We start from the raw sequence: 18,805 nt of genomic DNA, 5'->3' as shown, positions 1-18,805 counted from the left end.
CTCTTTTTTTATTATTCAGAGGTACTGAGATCTATGGTTCTACCATAATAAAAACAAACTGCTGCAAAAACTCAGCAGCATTTGTGGGGAGAGAAATAGAGATAGGGATAACAAGGGTCAGACACACGAAAAGAGAAAGTGAGTGAAAGATTAGAGGGCAAGAGAGTAAATATAAAAATATGGAAAAAAGTGAAGAATGTGGCAATGGTAAAGATAAAGAAACAATGCAATGGTTCAGAGTAGATGCAATCGAAAAACAAATGCCAGATCTGTCTGAAAGAAAGCCATTTCATTTTAGGGGAGGAGATGGCCTAGTGATATTATTGCTAGACCATTAATCCAGAGACCTAGGTAATGTCCCTGGTTTGAATCCCACCATGGTAGAGGACGGAACATTAATTCAAAAAAGATCTGGAATTAAAAGTCCGATGAGGCCATGAAACCATTGCCAATGGCCAGAAAAACCCAACTGGTTCACAAATTCCCTTGAGAGAAGGAAACTGCCATTCTTACCTGGTCTGGCCTACATGTGACTCTAAACTGCAGCAATGTGAATGATTCTCAACTACCCTCTGTGCAATTAGGGCAATGTTTGCTGGCCTAGCCAGTGATGCCCACATCCTGGGAATGAACACAAAATAAGGCAACAAGATGTACGAGGAAATAAAATGAAACTAAATATAGGATTTAATAGTTATGAAGTTCTGGAAATCCATACTAAGCCTAGAGGTTGTAAAGTGCTCATTTGGAAAATGGAGTGTTGTTCTTCCAGCTTACTTTGAGATTCACTGAAACACTACTGGAGGCTGAGGACAGAAGAGAGAGCACGTGAACATGATAATCAAAATGATAAATGACCTGAAGGTCTGGAACATGCTTGCTGACTGAGTGGAAGTGTCATGTCATGACAGCTCGATTGAAATCAGATAATTCAGTCTAGACCAGAAAATGATTCTAGGACCTTACTAGTCGATATGGCTCAGTTCAACAGTCTACATCCTCATCCAAACCATAAGATAAAGCTTCTGAGTGCAATTCTTAAAAAAAAAGGCACTCCTGAATATAGATATTGAAAATACACTGCTAATTTGATCAGAAAAACATTATCCTTTGCAATGCTATTGCAATGCAAGTTGCCTAATAATAGGCACAACAGCCAAGTGTTTTGCTGAAGAAGCTCTGTAGAATTGAATTTTAAAATAAAAATTGTTCATGTGGTGTGGGCATTGCGAGCTAGACAAGTATTTATTACTCACCCAAACTGCCTGCTGAAAGTGGTTATGGTAGATAAGCAGGAAGCTGGAAGAACACAGCAAGCCAGGCAGCATCAGGAGGTGGAGAAGTCAATGTTTCTGGTGTAACCCTTGTGAACTGCCTTCTTCAACTGCTGCAGTCCCTGAGGTGTAAGTATATTCTCAATGCTGTTGGGAAGGGGTTCCAGGAGTTTGACCCAGTAACAATGAAGAAACAGTGATATTGTTCTGAAATCAGGATGTCATGAGCCTTGGAGGAGAACTTGGAGACGGTGGTAGTCCTATGCATCTGCTGCCCTTGTCCTCCAGGTGGTAGAGTTTGCAGGTTTGGGAAAGTATAGTTGAAGAAGCCTTTATGAGGTGCTTGCAAAGTAAACAGGAGGCTGTCCCAAATAGCTTACAGCAGTGAGCAAATCAGCAGCATGGGTAGGTACTGAAGCAAATATAACATATTAGGGATAGGAGCCCAAAGATTTCATTTAGAGTCATAGAGATGTACAGTACGTCAACAGACCCTTCGGTCCAACATGTCCATGCCGACCAGATATCCCAACCCTATCTAGTCCCACCTGCTAGCACCCAGCCCATATCCCTCCAAACCCTTCCTATTCATATACCCATTCAGATCCTTTTAAATACTGCAAATGTACTAGCCTCCACCATTTCCTCTGGCAGCTCACTCCATATACATACCACCCTCTGTGTGAAAACGTTGCTCCTTAGGTTTCTTATATATCTTTCCCCTCTCACCCTAAACCTATGCCCTCTAGTTCTGGACTCCTCCACAACCCCCCCACCCCCACCTCAGGGAAAAGACTTTGTCCATTTATCCTATCCATGCCCCTCAAGACTTTATAAACCTCTATGAGGTCACCCCTCAGCCTCCGACGCTCCAGGGAAAACAGCCCGAGCTGATTCAACATCTCCCTATAGCTCAAATCCTCCAACCTGGCAACATCCTTGTTAATGTTTTCTGAACCCTTTCAAGTTTCACAACATCTTTCCAACAGGAAGGCGGCCAGAATTGCACGCAATATTCCACTGGCCTAACCAGTGTCCTGTACAGCCGCAACATGACCTCCTAACTCCTGTACTCAATACTCTGACCAATAAAGGAAAGCATACCAAACGCCTTCTTCACTATCCTATCTACCTGCGAGTCCACTTTCAAGGAGCTATGAACCTGCACTCCAAGGTCTCTTTCTTCAGCAACACTCCCTAGGACCTTACCATTAAGTGTAAGTCCTGCTAAGATTTGCTTTCCCAAAATGCAGCACCCCGCATTTATCTAAATTAACTCCATTTGCCACTTCTCAGTCTATTGGCCCATCTGATTAAGATTTTGTTGTGATTGAAGGTAACCTTCTTTGCTGTCCACTCCACCTCCAATTTGCTGCCATCAACAAACTTACTAACTCTACCTCTTATGCTCACATCCAAATCATTTATATAAATGAAGAAAAGTAGTAGACTCTGCACCGATCCTTGTGGCACTCCACTGGCCTGAAAAACAACCCTCCACCACTACCCTCTGTCTTCTACCTTTGAGCCAGTTCTGTATCCAAATGGCTAGTTCTCCCTGTATTCCGTGAGATCTAACCTTGCTAATCAGTCTCCCGTGGGAAACCTTGTTGAACGCCTTATTGAAGTCCATATAGATCACGTCTACTGCTCTGCTCTCATCAATCCTCTTTGTTACTTCTTCAAAAAACTCAATCATCAAGTTTGAGAGACATTATTTCCCATGAACATAGCAATATTGACTATCCCTATCTGTCCTTGCCTTTCCAAATACATGTACATCCTGTCCCTTAGGACTCCCTCCAACAACTTGTCCATCACTGATGTCAGGCTCATGTCGGGCTTGTCCTTACCACCTTTCTGAAATGGTGGCACCACGTTAGCCAACATCCAGTCATCTGGCACCTCATCTGTGTCTATCTATGATACAAATATGTCAGCAAGAGGCACAACAATCACTTCTCTAGCTTCCCACAGAGTTTGAGGATACACCTGATCAGGTCCTGGGGTTTTATCCACCTTTATGCGTTTGAAGACATCCAGCACTACCTCACTGAAAAATGTCCATATTACAGAGATGTCACCATCTATTTCTCTATATTCTATAACTTCCATGTCCTTTTTTACAGTAAACACTGACGCAAAATACTCGTTTAGTATCTCCCTATCTCCTGGGGTTCCCCACAAAGGCCACCTTGCTGATCTTTGATGGGTCCTATTCTCTCCCTAGTTACCCTTTTGACTCTTTGGGAAATGAGTCAAGCTAGAAATTTCTGCTCAATAATTGGGTCAGAACCGAATCAGGTTTGGTTGTACTTTCACCTTCCCGTGGTCCCATAGCTTGACATTTACTCAGAATATACTGAGGCAGAACCACCCCAATTATACTGTACTCCCATTCAAAGCCATAAGAGGAATTGGAAAAAATGGCAAAAAGTAAGGCATTAAAACAAAATTGTGAAATACATGAAGAAACATCAGATTTATATGTTCATATAACTTCAAAGACTTGTATATCCTTTTATAGGTGATCATGCCATCCATCATTTCCAGAGGTATGGTGACCTGTTCCAAGAATTTTACTCTTCTCCCTCAGCTGGCTGCTTGTCCAGATTTACAAGTGTAAGAGGGGGGCATGAGGGAATAAAATGGGCTATTTGACAAACAATGATGACCTTCATTTGATCAATAAATTATGAGCAAAGTATAGCAAAGCAATTATTGTGATAGGCTCTTTGCACATTTCCTGGACAACTCTGCTGATTAGACCTAATTCAATTCAATACTGCTAGTGATTAGGTCACTGCATTAAGCTTTTGGGACAATCTCACATTTACTTTGCAAATACGTCATCAAGGCTCCTTCGATCCTGCCTTCCAAACCTGGAGGGCAAGGACAGCAAATCAGCACACTTAGCATTACTGATCTGCATTTTACACTATTTCTATCCTGTGCTACAAGCATAAATCACCAACTTGACTTCAAAGAACTTGTTCATTATTGTCTACAGTTGAGGTACATATAGCACATTTGATAATGCCATCATTTCTCAGAGCAGTAATTTTAACACATATCAACAGAGGTAAAAACAAATAAGTGCTTATAGAAAAAGCCATAGAAAATAAAATTATTCTTCTTATAGTAAAAGTGGCTTCGAGTGAGATTGATAAAGACATTTAAATTAGTATAAATAAAGAGAAACTGTTTCTCTTTGCTGAAGGATTTATCATCAGAGGGCAAACCTTTCAATGTGATTGGCAAAAGAACCAAAGGCATCATGAGAAGAAAGTGTTTTACTGAACAAATGCTTAAGATTTAGAAACGTTGCTAGGGAAAATCTGTTCCTATTGATAGAAAAGTGATGAACAAGAGGACACAGATTTAAGGTAAGTGACAAAAGAAGGAAAGACAATGAGAGAAAAACAAATGGCTGGGATCTGGTATTTGCTGCCATGAGGGTATGATGGAGGTAGATTCAACTGAGATTTAATGGGGAATTGATTATTGGAAGGGGAAGAATTCTTGGGCAATTGGGACAAATGCTGGAATTAGGTAAACTGCTCTTTTATAGAGCTAGCACAGATAGGACAGGCAGAATGGTCTCTTTTTTCGGTTTCAACCATACTGTGATTGACTGCGAGAGGTCAGTTAGCTGGCCTGCTGATCTGCAATAGAGTGGCACCGACAGTAAGGGTTCAATCCTCACCCCAGCTGAGATTACCATGAAGGACACTCCTTCTCAACCTCTCTCTTCGCCTGTAGTCACCCTCAGGTTAAGTCACCATCAGTTGTCTCTTCTGGGAGACAACAACATAGCTACTATATGGTCTAGTAAGACAATGGCAACCTTATCTTTACCTTGATTCAGTGATAAAACAGAATGAAATGACAAACTGTTAACTAACCCGAATGCACTGCATGATCCCATTAATATTGCGAGTGAGGAGATGTCCCTCACTATTTGGACTTTGAGCTGTATGTGAAAAATAATGTTGTGGAGCATAACAGATATCCAAAATGGCAAGCTTTGCAGGACTCCACTTTAGATAGGTTATTCTGTTAATGGCATTTTCTGCATGCTAAACACAATGCATCTAGCAGGTAGCACAATTTCAGTTGAAAATGTGCTCAATTCCTGTCCATCAAATTATAATGTTAAGAAGCTGTTTGATGCCTACAAAAAAAAAAAGAGTTGCATTATGCAATTTTGAGGTCAGTTTAAACTGTGAATGCACACTGTGTGGCGCAATGTATATTGTATTCTGAGCAGGAACGACAGGTTTTGTTTGGATTTCTCCCTTAAATTTTTTTTAAATTTACATTTCTTTCCTATTAGGTCTTGCACTTTTGTTAAACTCCAGCTTGTTTACTTGGCACTATTACCCCTTATCCTGCAAAAGGAAGTACAAATGCATTTTGTCTCTGGCAGGATGTTTTTGGCATAATTAATCATGACTACAAAACATGGCATTTTTTCAGTTTAAAACCCTGAGTTATTGTATGTGGATATCTGTTTTTGGGAACATGCAGGGGAAAATACTGGCACCTTTCATACTTAATTATCAAAAATACACAGAATTAATTAACTCTGACTTGTTCTTTGACAAAAAGAAAATACAGCATTTAGCAATGAAGGTCCAGAAATATTTGGCAGATCAAGCATAAGAGGGAAAAAGAAAACAGAAAAGTCTCATCTGCATTATTGAAGAAAGGTTTGTCACACAATGACACATTAGCAAATTCACAGTAAATGCATTGGCAAGAAAGGGAGAAAAAGAGAGTCAGAAGCCAATGATTGTGCAAGATGCTAAAATTTGGCAATTCTCTAGCACAAATGAAAATTAAGTGGAAAGTTTTACATAGCACATCTACAGGTTTGTATATTCTGTGTCAGTCTTCCCATGATATCATCCTGTCAACAATCAACATGCAGGAAGAATAAAAATGAAGCCTTTCTGTAAAAGTTGCCACTGTACATTATCCATGTCACTGTGTATATGATTCATAAGATTTACCAAAATGTTGCAATTAAGAAAACACCAAATGAGCACATTTTTAAGCTGAAAATGTGTTGCTGGAAAAACGCAACAGGTCAGGCAGCATCCAAGGAGCAGGAGAATCGACGTTTCGGGCATGAGCCCTTCTTCACGCTCATGCCCGAAACGTCGATTCTCCTGTTCCTTGGATGCTGCCTGACCTGCTGTGCTTTTCCAGCAACACTTTTTCAGCTCTGATCTCCAGCATCTGCAGTCCTCACTTTCTCAGAGCACATTTTTAAGCCCAGTTTAGTTTCTTTCCTCACTCCTGATTATAAACCATTAAAGATACGGTCTGGAGGACTGGTCATTTTCTAAGCTCTCTGTATGAAGAAAGGGCAAGATTTTATTTAAATTTCAAGTGGCGAAACTTGTGGAACTTGATTGCTCTACTCAATGCCGCACACTGTCCACTGCATGATGAAAATCAGAAAATCAAGTCACTCATCAACAACTGACCCAATGGAAAGTGACAAAAGGCGTGTAGTTATACACTCACAAAGAAATAAATTGCAGGGTTATGGATAAGAAATTGGAATATTGAATAAACTCCTTCCAGGAAGAGGTTTCTTCTCATGGAGAATCTAAAGTGAAGGGCCACAGTACTAAAATGAGGAGATTCCCATTTAAGACAGTCTGAGGAGGCATTTCTTCTCCCAGAGTGTCATTAGCCTCTGGAATTCACTCCTGCAAAAGCTGTGAAGGTGGGGTCATTAATTGTATTCAAGGTTCAGTTAAAGTTTTATCAACAAGGGAGTGAACAGTTATTGGCGACTGGCAGGAAGTTGTAGTTAAAAGGTATAATAAGATTTATGATAATTTTAATGAGCAGTGCTATGGGGTCTATAGGTGGAATGATCAATTTCTGCTCCCATTTCACATGATATTATCATACGGAAGTTGACACAAGCATGATAGGCTAAATAGCATCCTTCTCTGGTGTAATATTCTATGATTAGAAAATCTTTTACTGTGTCAATGTACTACTTCAGCAAAAAAATAATCCATCTTTGATGGAAATGTTTGTGTCTTGTTTATGGATAAAATCTGCTTTAGAAAAAATGTGATGACAGACAAGTAGGTCTAGACAACAACACCAAGAAGGATGAACATGGAGAAACTACAGTTGACTGAGCACTCCAAAGGAATGCTGTTACCTGAACTTACCATGTCCTGGTCAGTTCCTCTTATAAGCATCTCTCTAATTTTACTAGTTTCTCTTCCTTGCTTTTTTCCTCATGAATTGAATCCTTTTTACCCCTTTCTTATTTTTTGTCTTTTTCAATATTTATATTTATTTCCTGATTATAATGCCTGTATTGATTACTTATCAATATCTTTTCTCGAAGACAAGATGTGTGTGTGTGGGAGGTGAAGCAGTGGGGAGGTGTTAAGCATAGTAGTAATGTCTCTGCTGCAGTAATCCAAAACCTCAGACAAACATTCTGGGGACATAGATTCAAATCCCACTGTGGTAGACGGTGAGTTTTAGTTTAAGTCAAAGTCTGGAACAAAAAGCTGGCCTAAAGGCCACCATGTTGTTTGCTGGAAAAAATGCATCTGGTTCATTAATGCCCTTTCATGAAGGAAATCTGCTATCCTTCTGATTAGATTTGATTCCCTCCAGCATGGAAACAGGCTCTACGGCTCAACAAGCCCACACCAATCCACCCAGACCCATCCCCACTATTTACCCCTGACTAACGCACTGAACACTATGGGCAATTTAGCATGGCCAATTCACCTGACCTGCACATCTTTGGATCGTGGGAGGAAACCAGAGCACCCGGAGGAAACCCATGCAGACACTGGGAGAATATGCAAACTCCAAACAGACAGTCGCCCGAGGCGGTGTGGCTTACATGTGACTTCAGAACCATAGCCTTATTGCTCATTCTTAACTGACCTCTTGGCAATCCAGGCTGGATAGTAAATAGAGATATATTGGGAGGTGTGGATGTACACCAGTCAATGAAAGCAGAGAGGCGGGCTTAGCAAGCAATTTGGAAGGCAAATTGCTCATTGACCTGCATTGCAAGAGGAGTTGAGTTCAGAAATGGGCATGTCTTACTGCAGTTATTTAGAGCCTTGGTTGAGACTACACCTGGAGTACTGCATGCAGATTTGGTCTCCATCATATTCAAGAAAATGATGGATTTAAAAAAAAAAGATTTGAAAGGTATCAGGGCATGCGAGGAGAAAGCAAGAAGATGACAATTAAAGAGAGGATCATCCACGGTTATACTGAATAGCAGAGCTGACTTGACAGGCCGAATGGCCTTCTTCTGCTCCCAGTTTCCACGTTTTATATTTAGGGCTAGTTACTACTACTCATAACTAGATCACTTCATGAGATTAGGGTTTAGCCACAGCTCGTCACTGATACTCATGTCTGAGCCAAACAGTTGCTGGTCAAGTTCCACACCAGGTACTTAAGCACAAAATCTAGGTCAACAATCCTGCACAGTACTATGGGAGTCTTCAAGTATTGGATGTACCATATCCTTGATGTGCATTCAATTGAAGCTTCAACTGTTCTCAAGAGCTCTTAAATTAGCTCCATTTTCAAGAAAAGCATGAGAGTCCACTGTGAGGACATGGTCAATACAGATCTCTGAAGTCACATCACCGCTGAATCAGATTAGCCAGTCATGGTTGGTTTATGGGAGTTTGCTGTCTCCAAACTGGCTGCTGTATTCTCCCAAATTATCTCAGTGAATACACTTAAAAAAACTTCTTTGCTGTAAGCACTCCGAGAATAGTCGAGAATCTGAAGAGCATTTTACAAATACAAATCAGCAATTCTTTCTAAGACAATGAATACATTTTGACAATAGCACTTACTTTACAAAGGAAGCTGATGCTGAACCCAAATGCTCCAGCATTCCGTGATCCTGCATTCATGAAGTTTCCCACCAACAAGATGATTTCCATTAACTTGGAAAAACTCTCACTGCTCCTCACTTCCTCACAGGCTGCCTTCACTGATACGATGTCTGGTTTAATGTTATTCACCTGCTCTTCAAACTGGAGCAGAAATAGTATTGCGTTCAATCGAGGTCTCAAACAGGTCACAGAACTGATCTGCAATTGAAAAGTCCAAATCCAGTTAATTGTGACCAAGAAGCAAATCATAAAAATATGATAATATCACATCTTTGTTGTAGACTGAAGCAGTTGTAATCTTGAGTCTAGATTAGAATGGTGCTGGAAAAGCATAGCAGGTCAGGCAGCATCCAAGGAGCAGGAAAATCAATGTTTCGGGCAGAAGCCCTTCATCAGGAATGTACTTCAAAGCAACATTAGGGTGAGGTAAAAAGTACAGCAATAAAAGGTGGTCAACTGGAAGGTGAGTCCCACAGTGCTTCAAAAAATCTAATATCATATCTCTGAACCAGTTCTGCTGAATATAATTAAATTTCTTGGTATAGTATTTGAAAGTAATTTGTTTTGACTACAATCAGTGAATATCACCCTTCAGTGACACTATAAAGTACAATGAACAGCATCCATAAGTTGGTTCCTTGTTACAATCATATTCTGGAAATTAAGCCTCTTTTACCATTTACTGACAGCTCATGGACATATTCCATTAATATTTTTGCACTGATTGTAAGAGGCTTTGAGTGGCTATAAATACAGAATATTTGGTATGACTCAGGAGTTAGATTACTCACCAGAATGCAAATCACGTTAAAAGCAAGAGATGTGACAGTATGAGAGGTAGCCTCATTAACTGGTAGGCTACATCTTGATAGGAGCATAACTGCAGCTGAGTATAAAGGCAACTTTGCACAAAAAACTGAATAAAACTTGTCACATTGTCATTGGCTGGGAGCAATAGCAGGGTTGCAAGAGCAATTGCGGTCTCTTGTTTCTGTATGGTGCTAATCCAAACATGATATGTGCTGCTCAACAATGACAAACTGAAGATCATTTTATCCTGTTTGCTCATACATTATGGTATTAGCAATAAACAAATGAATACATACAATTACTCCAAACTGCTCTGGTTCTGAGAGGTCATTATATTCATCTTTCAGCTCTGCTAAGGCAGTCAACTGCTCTTGCTGAGGAAGTTGCTTAATGAGGTTCTGGAAAGAAGATAGATTCCTGTTATTAGCCACAATGTCCTAAATATACCAAACTGCATAAGATTTTTTTACTGCAGTAGAATAACCATAGCCAACTGACCAACATATAAAAACTGGTACGTTCTAGTCATTATGTTATTTTAAGGGAAAATGTTCCACTGGCTGAAGCCATAAGTCATAGAATGGATTTATAGATGGCTATTCAGCCCAACGTGTCCACACTGCCACTCCTAAAAGCATCCTATTCAGACCCATTCTCCCGCCCCCCCCCCCCCCCCCCCGTCCTATCCCCGTAACCCTGCATTTCCCAAGGCCTATCCACCTCGCTTGCACGTTTTTGGACTATGGGAGGAAACCAGAGGAAACCCATGCAGACACGGGGAGAATGGGCAAACTCCACACAGGCAGATGCCTAAAGCTGGAATCGAACCTGGGTCCCGGGCGCTGTGGGGCAGTCATGTGAACTACTGAGCCACCCTGCTGCTCCATAAGTCACAAAAATCGATGCTGAGAGTTTTTTGGAGGCCAATCATTTAATTTACAGGACATTGTTACTCAAGTTCCTCAGGTCTAGCATGCCATTTACAACCATCTTTAGCTGCTTCATCAATAGCCTGGATAGCTTTAGCTGGTCCAGGTAAGTAACTACTCTGGTTGTCAGAGCAGGCCAGCTGCTGGGAATTCTGTAGTGATTAGTTCAGCTTGCAATTCTCAAAAGCTTGTCCATCATCTCACAAAGGGTAAATTAGGAGTATGATGGAATGTCCTCCATTTAACTACCTGAGTAAATGCTTGGGAAAATGCTACAGCTACTACCCAACCCACTCTTAATATAGAAGATAAATCAGAGCTACAGAGCAGATTAGAGGAAAAACTTGCCTGGATCAGTGATTCTGTCAAAACCTTTTCATCCACTTCAAGAATTACTTTCTTGATTTGCTCGTATGACAAACGGAAAGAACCTAAGAAGATAGCTATACAAAATCCAATAGATACAACAGAATCAGTGTTCAGACTTAGCTCAAAATATCTTAATCAGAAAACAGCTTGACTACTCAAAATCTGTCTACTTAAGATGTATTTCCAGCAGTCTACTCATCACAGCCAACAATTCCAATCATTATTTTGTAAATCTATTATCTAGCTTTGATGCTTTTGTTCTGACATTGAATAAAGCTCTTGATGTTATGCTGGAGAGACAAAAGGTGGATTAGATTCATCCACATCATTACATTTCAGAAGATATTTCAACGTTCTGTCAAAGCACTTACATAGATTCTGAGCAGTTTTGCCATCCAACACCTTTAGTTCCTTAACTTTTTTCTTCTGTGTTGTTTTCTTGTCGTCCATATCTTGTTGTTCCTTCTTGGCTGTGGACAAAAATATGGAAAATTATTTGATTTTGATGTTTAACTGTCAAAGGCTAACAATAAAACATTAGGATCCAACAGTTTTCATTTTTAGATATACTGTACACAACAAACATAGTTTTAACGCTCCATTGACAGTCAAGGTGGAACACAAACCAAGCTGATCAGATGTACAGATTTGAAGTGGGACCAGCAGCACAACATTCAAGTGTGAAATTTTACTGATAGCATGATTAAGATATAAAGCAGCTGGAAGCAGTACAAGGATTCCCTTTTATACTTTATATATGCCCTACTTTTCTCAACACTAGTGCTCTATCCTCTAGAGTCAGCCACAACTTAACGGTTCGCACTCACTCTCACCCGAGTCAGAAGCTTGTTGATTCAAGACTCATTCCAAAGATGGTAAAACAAAGTGTTGGCTGGTGCTCCAGTGCAACAATAGGTTATATTATTGTAGTTCCTTTAGCAAAACCATATGTTCCAATGGATCTCACTGGAGCATTACAAAACCAAGTATGGCATTGGTCCAAATAAAGAGATATTAGGTCAGATGACCAAAAGCTCTGCCAAGAAAGGGTGAAGGATGAATGTTAGGTAGAAGGGTAGAGAGCTGTAGGATTGGATTCCAGAGTTGGGGTCGAGGCAGCTGAAGGCATAACCAATGGTGTAGCAATTATAACTGAGAATGCACAAGGCGAGAATTAGAGGAGGGCAGATATCTCCAAGGATTGCTGGACTGGAGTAAAGTGAGGAGACAGAAAAACAGGCAGGATCATGAAGGAATTTGAAAACAAGGATGAGTATTTTAAAAATGCTGCTAGACTCCTTGTTCAGGAGTCAGTGAAAACTAGGATGCAAAAGTAACAATCAGTAAAATAAAAAGAGAACTGCAGATGCTGAAGATCTAAAATAAATGAAAACAGAAATTGTTGGAGAAACTCAGCAATGGTGCAGAAAAAATAGAGTTAACATTTGAGTCCACTGACCCTTGTTTGGAATGGATTACTGCACTCAAAACATTAACTCTGTTTACTCACCACAAGATATAGGAGCAGAATTAGGTCAGACGGCTCATTCACTGGCAACGCAGACTCAATAATGGCTGATATGTTTCTCCTGCCTCCTCCTTGCTGCGAGACCTGCCAGCTTTCTCCAGCAAGTTTTTTTTTTGTTTTGCAGAAAGCAAAAAGAAAGACAAATACCATGTTGGGGATTTGAAATAAAGCTGCCTTGCTGCAATTTTATAGGGCACTGGTGAGACTGCAGTTGGTGCATTGTGTATATTTCTGATCTTATCCATGGACGTATATACTTGCCATATATATGGGAAGCAATGAATGTTCACCAAACTGATCTCTGGGATGGCAATTTTGTCTTGAGGGAGAATTGAAGAAACTGGGCCTGTATTCTCTAGTGTTACAAAGATTGAAAAATGACCACACTGAAACATGTAAACTTCTGGTGGGGAGTGACTGGGTGAGTGTAGATAGGCTATATTCCCTGGCTGGCAAATATAAAACTAGGGACATAATTTCAGAGTAAATTGTAGGTCATTTAAGACAGAGATAAGGAGGAATTAAGAAGATGGTGAATCTTTTGAATTCTCTACCTCAGAAGGCTGTAGAAAACTCAATCATTGAGCATGATCAGGAGAGAAATTGTTAGATTCCTGGATTTTAATGATATCAAGGGCTGCGAAGATGGTGCATGAAAGTGATGTTAAGGTAGATAATTAGCCATGATCTGTTTAAATGGCTGAGCAGGCTCAATGAGCTGAAAGACCGACTCCTGACCCTAACTTCCAAAGCAGGTGAGTGAACACAGGATGATAAGGGATAGAACTTGCTGCGAGTTAAGGAACCATGAAGTGGTTTTCGGATATTTTCAAATTTACTCTCGATAGAATATTGGAAACCCACCAGTAATACATTGGTACTGTTGAGCTTCGAGGTTATGAATGATGGTTTCAGAAGCAGATGAAGGTGAGGCATCACTGACGAAGCTCTGAATGTCAAAAGAACTATCTTTTGTGTAAGATGCAAACCGAGGTCCTGTTTACCTTCTCAAAATATCTTAGGATACTACATTGAACAAAAACAGAGTTCTGCCATTTAATATTCAACCAATATCACTAAAATGATGATCTGGTCAGCATTAATTGCTACATATCATTATATTTCCCATTTTAAACAAACAGAAACCACATTTAAAAAAAACTCCTTCCCTGTACACTACTTTGAGATGTCCCAACATCACGATTGGCATGACAGAAATGGAACTCTTCCCAGTAAAATCACTATACTGACATCTGATACTCCATTAAGTCTTAAATGAAAGAACTAATCATTAGCCTGAACAGTCAGAATGCTAAAGTGAAATGGTGAAGAAAGTCATATTAGAGGCAGATCAGGTTTGAGGTTTAGGAGACAGGAGTCAACAATTCAGTTTTGATCAAAGGATGAAGTAGTTAAGTGCACAGAAGTTTTCCTTATTACCTATACAGGAATGAACTGCATTAGGTGGGATAATTGCCAATCTTCATGCTCTCCCCACATGATAGCGAACACCAGACAGGTTTAAAATCACCACATAGCTCAGACGTTTCACAATACTTCATCCCATTTTTAAGGGAAGAGTTTTATTGGAACGCATTTCCAAATAGTGCTTTTAGTTGCACCTAAACTGCAGTGCTCAGAAGGCGATTCACCACCAGTTTCTTGAGGGAAATTGGGAATGAGCAACAAATACAGAAATGACAGAAACACCTACAGTCATCAAATAATACAAGAAAATCTGAGGCAACAACACTCATCTTCATAAAGGAGGAACTATAGCTCTGAACCAAATCAGCTTTATTGGATACATAGGTCTGGCAAGATAACGGCTGACTGGAAAGAAAGACAAAAAGGAAATTACATAAATTGGTGCCTTTCGCACTCCAGGATGCAGGCAAGCAGGTTGCATCCAATTAATTACTTTTTGAAGTTTAGTCGTGATTGTATTAGGTAAATATAGCATGAAACTAACACATAGTGAGGTGTCAGATAGAAATTCACAACATAGACGAAGTTCAATCAATCCACTATATCTGCACTGGCCAAAAACACATTATGTAGCCTAATTCTAATTTCTAGTTCTTGGTCCATAGCTTTGTAGATTATGGTACTTCAAATGTTTTCCCAGGTACTTTGGAAAAGCAATGAGAAGCTAATTGATCAGCTTTTAAAATCGATTAGAATGGCCTAATGCTGTTTTATTATTGTGTTTTTAACTAGGGAGAAGTATGCCTTCTTAGCACAGGTTGAAAGAAAAGCTAAAAGCTGAATTCAATAAATTGTAATCCTACATATGAAATTTTTAAAAATCTTTAAAATCTTAACATATTGTAAAAATATTCTGGGTGTGTTGACCACTCTACATAACCTACTGGTCTCAGTAATTTAAATTCCAACACTAGATGCTCAATGCTCTTTCATAAAGCTGACATGTTAAACTACTACATATTACTTGGTTTAGTTTGAAGATTCAGTTCACTGTTCCTTACTGAAGGATAACTGAATGTGTTTCATCACAAACTAAGTTGCTCTCGATCTTTTTTCTTTCAATATTATAGAAGCAAACAGATTTTCCAGAGAAGGTCCAAGGACAAATGGGCACTCATCTATACAGGACTGAGCTTGTACTTGTATTACAAGTAGTGGAATTATGGAAAGATGCTCCAGGCACGAGAATTATTTGCAGCACTGCAATGCAGTGTATGGATTTTCAACCTCACTTCAATGTTCAAGAAAAATAGAATTCTAAGTTATTTTAATGCAGTTGAAAACTAGACCACAGTTTCAGCCAGTCCCAAGAGCTAGGGATCTGACATTTCAGCTTCATATCATTTGTCACCCTTTAGGAATTGCAAGCTCTTTTTCTCATTTTTAAAAACTAAGACAACTTGTGCCCAACGAAATGTTGAAATAATGTGAAGAAAGAACATTTTGTATCGAAGTGGCACCCTTGCACAACCTCATGATGCCTCAAACAGCTTTGTATGGAGTTGATACTTTTTGAGTATAGTGCATTGCATTTACATTACATCTCTTTTTCGAAAAGATACTTCTTTCAAGCTTTTGATACCTTGCCTTAATATTCTCTTATGTGGCTTGATGACAATGTTTATTTGGTAATACTCCTCTGAAGGGCTTTGGATACTTTACAAAATTAGGAAATATCATATAAATACAAATTATTGTTACGAATGTAAGAAATTTGCAAAGCTTAGTTCCACAAATATACCAATAATAACGAACAGATAATCTCTTTTTATTGATGTTAGTTAAGAGATCAATATGGTTCAGGATGCCTGTGAGAACTGATTCATTTGTTTTCAAAGTACTACTTAAATTCCCTCTAACCTGCCCAGTCATGGAGAAGTTCTATGCAAGCAAATTGGTATGATGATGAAATGACTTTCATTTCCAGACCTCTGAGGTCCATGCAGCAGAAAAATTAATTGGAGCGAATGCTGAATTGCACTCTAGGTTATTTTTATGGATACCAGAGGCAGCAGTTATATATCTCATTCAATACAGCGCACCTCTGACAGCATGTGCTGCACTTAAATTACCAGCCTAGCATTTGTGCAAATTTCAAGAGCAGAAAGTAAACCTAAATTTTCTGCATGTGGAGCAGAAGTTCTACTTTGAGACATAACTCAGACCTTCTGTTGTACAATGTTGAGCCAATGGTGGACCAGTTTTAATATCAGACTCATGTACAATGGCACAGTGGCTCAGTGGTTAGCACTGCTGTCTCACAGCGCCAGCGGGTTCGATTCTACCGTCGGACAACGTGGAGTTTGCACGTTCTTCCCATCTTTGCATGGGTTGTCTCCAGGTGCTGCATTTTCCTCCCACAGTCCAAAGGTGTGCAGGTCAGGTGAATTGACAATGCTAAATTGCACAGTGTCTAGGAATGTGCAAATTAGGTGGATTAGCCATGGAAAATGCAGGGTTTATGGGGATGGATTAGAGGGTTGGTCTGGATTGAATGCCCTTTGGTGGGGGTTGGGGGATTGGATGGTTTGTTGTGGACTTGGTAGGCCAAATGCCATGTTTCCATGGTGTGGGGATTCTGCATAGAGGACAGTGGTCATTTTACCGCACGATGCCCTTTCTAGCTCTTTGAAAGAATGGGAGTGATTCCCACTCCTGCACTTTCTCTCCTCAGCTCTTCAAATGTTTCCTATTCAAATATTCATCTCCTTCCCTTCTGCAAGTACTTCCTCATCTTTTCAGGCAGTGGTTGCAAGACTACAACTTGCTGTTTTAAAAACAGAATTCTCAGCATACCTTTGGCTGATTTACGTTCAATCTATGCTGACTGGGTATCAGCCTGGATGCCAGTAGAAGGTGAACATAGTTTTCAATTGCTCTATCAAAATACTTCAGAGTTTTGAAAATTTTTATTAAAATTTACTTTGAACCTTCTCTGCTTGCAAGGAAAGCATCCTAGCTTCACCAGTCTCCCCACAAGTCTGTTCCTTCTCCCATTTTTGCAAATCTTCTCTGAACTCGAAGCTTTTGACATCCTTCCTAAACCGTGGAGCCAGAATTGGACATAATACTTCAGTTGTGGCCTATCCTTTCATTTGTAAAGGTTTAGTTTAACTTCCCTGCTGTTTTGCTCCATGTCTCTAAATATAAACCAAGTATCCCGTCTTTTTAAAAACAGTCTGTGCTTAATTAGCTGATCTCATCAGACAGGATGCTGGTAGTGGCATGATAACTGGCCTCAGAGCTCTTGAACTGGGGACAAGCCAAATTGAAAAAAAATACTGGTACATTGGGCTCCTGCTCTAGCTCATGATCTAATGAATCTTGCTAGGGAATAAAAAACATCTGCTGTGGCCAAAATCACACTTGGGTGAAATATCCTCACCCATTCCTTGCAGCCTCATCCAATGTCAAGCTTTACTAAAGCTTCTTTTCGAGGCTCAAGTCAGGAATACCCCATCAGTCAAGTACAAGACACCAGCTAACGGCATTGGAAACACATACATTTGAGTGTTCATAATTGCTGAAGACATGAAAAAAAAATCAGAGACCATCTGTGCTATGATACAGGCCACCAGTTTAACCCAAAGTAATTAACGAAATACTTGTTTTACTTTCAGTTTTTGTTAGCATTCCCATCACTATCAGAATCTTTTTAATGAGATCCAAGGCATTTAGTACTTTCCATTTGTCATCTTGACAACGAACAACACTGCTACCGACAATTATTTGTTTTCTACCAACATATATGAGTAATAATGAGGGCTTTCTATCCATGTACAAAATCTGTTAAACATTTTGACTACTTTAAATGAATTAGGGTTCACTTAAAGTTGCTTTAAAAAAAGGACTTGTAATAACATCGATGAATTTAGCCCTGTACAAATAGAAAGAAATCATGCCCTAGAAATTATCACATCAAGAAGCCTTTCTCTCCACAGATGTAACTTGCTGACACATTACATTTATGAACCCATCCATCAGGGTTTAAGTCAACTACACATTGCAAAAGCAGTCTTACCTAGCTACACAAAGAAAAATTTTTTAATTCTTTCCAAATCCCAAATTAACGTTGCTCCAAATCTTTATTCCCACGTCCCACCATTCCAACTGTTATCTCTGACATTTTCTCCTAACCAGCAGCAGCTGATTTTCAAGATATCCTCCAACTCCTCTTTTCCCAATGTCTCACTGCTTCAGACATTGGGAGTAATCACCAGGAATAAAACATTTTAAAAACAAGATGCATATGAAATGGTGAAAAATCAAATCCCATTAGGTAAATGTGAAAACTGAAAATGGATAACTTAAATTGAGATTACAACACATTTCCAGCTTTGCACTTTGCCAACTTGGCAGCTGAGATAATTTTATGTTTCCACTTCTCAGTCAAGGAAGCTGCCCACTGAGATGGTGTTGTTTCTCCTGTCCACCCAGCTGATAGTTTCTTGACCGTCTGCATGCTCTCTTTCTTGGCCTCTAACA

General features: G+C 39.6%; 1 protein-coding gene across 1 annotated transcript in view; it reads right to left on the bottom strand.

Annotated features, from left to right (window-relative positions):
• Positions 1-18,805, bottom strand: part of LOC140491842 (protein diaphanous homolog 1-like) — a 342,842-nt gene that overhangs the window by 75,760 nt on the left and 248,277 nt on the right. The window contains exons 19-22 of the mRNA XM_072590241.1: positions 11,676-11,774; positions 11,284-11,378; positions 10,303-10,404; positions 9,155-9,394 (exon numbers count right to left, since the gene is read on the bottom strand). Of these exons, the coding sequence (XP_072446342.1) occupies positions 9,155-9,394; positions 10,303-10,404; positions 11,284-11,378; positions 11,676-11,774 (536 nt within the window). The remainder of the gene's footprint in view (positions 1-9,154; positions 9,395-10,302; positions 10,405-11,283; positions 11,379-11,675; positions 11,775-18,805) is intronic.

This window comes from Chiloscyllium punctatum, chromosome 20 (genome assembly GCF_047496795.1).
Source record: "Chiloscyllium punctatum isolate Juve2018m chromosome 20, sChiPun1.3, whole genome shotgun sequence".
In the NCBI taxonomy this organism is placed as follows: domain Eukaryota; kingdom Metazoa; phylum Chordata; class Chondrichthyes; order Orectolobiformes; family Hemiscylliidae; genus Chiloscyllium; species Chiloscyllium punctatum.
This window is presented reverse-complemented; position numbering and strand designations above follow the sequence as displayed.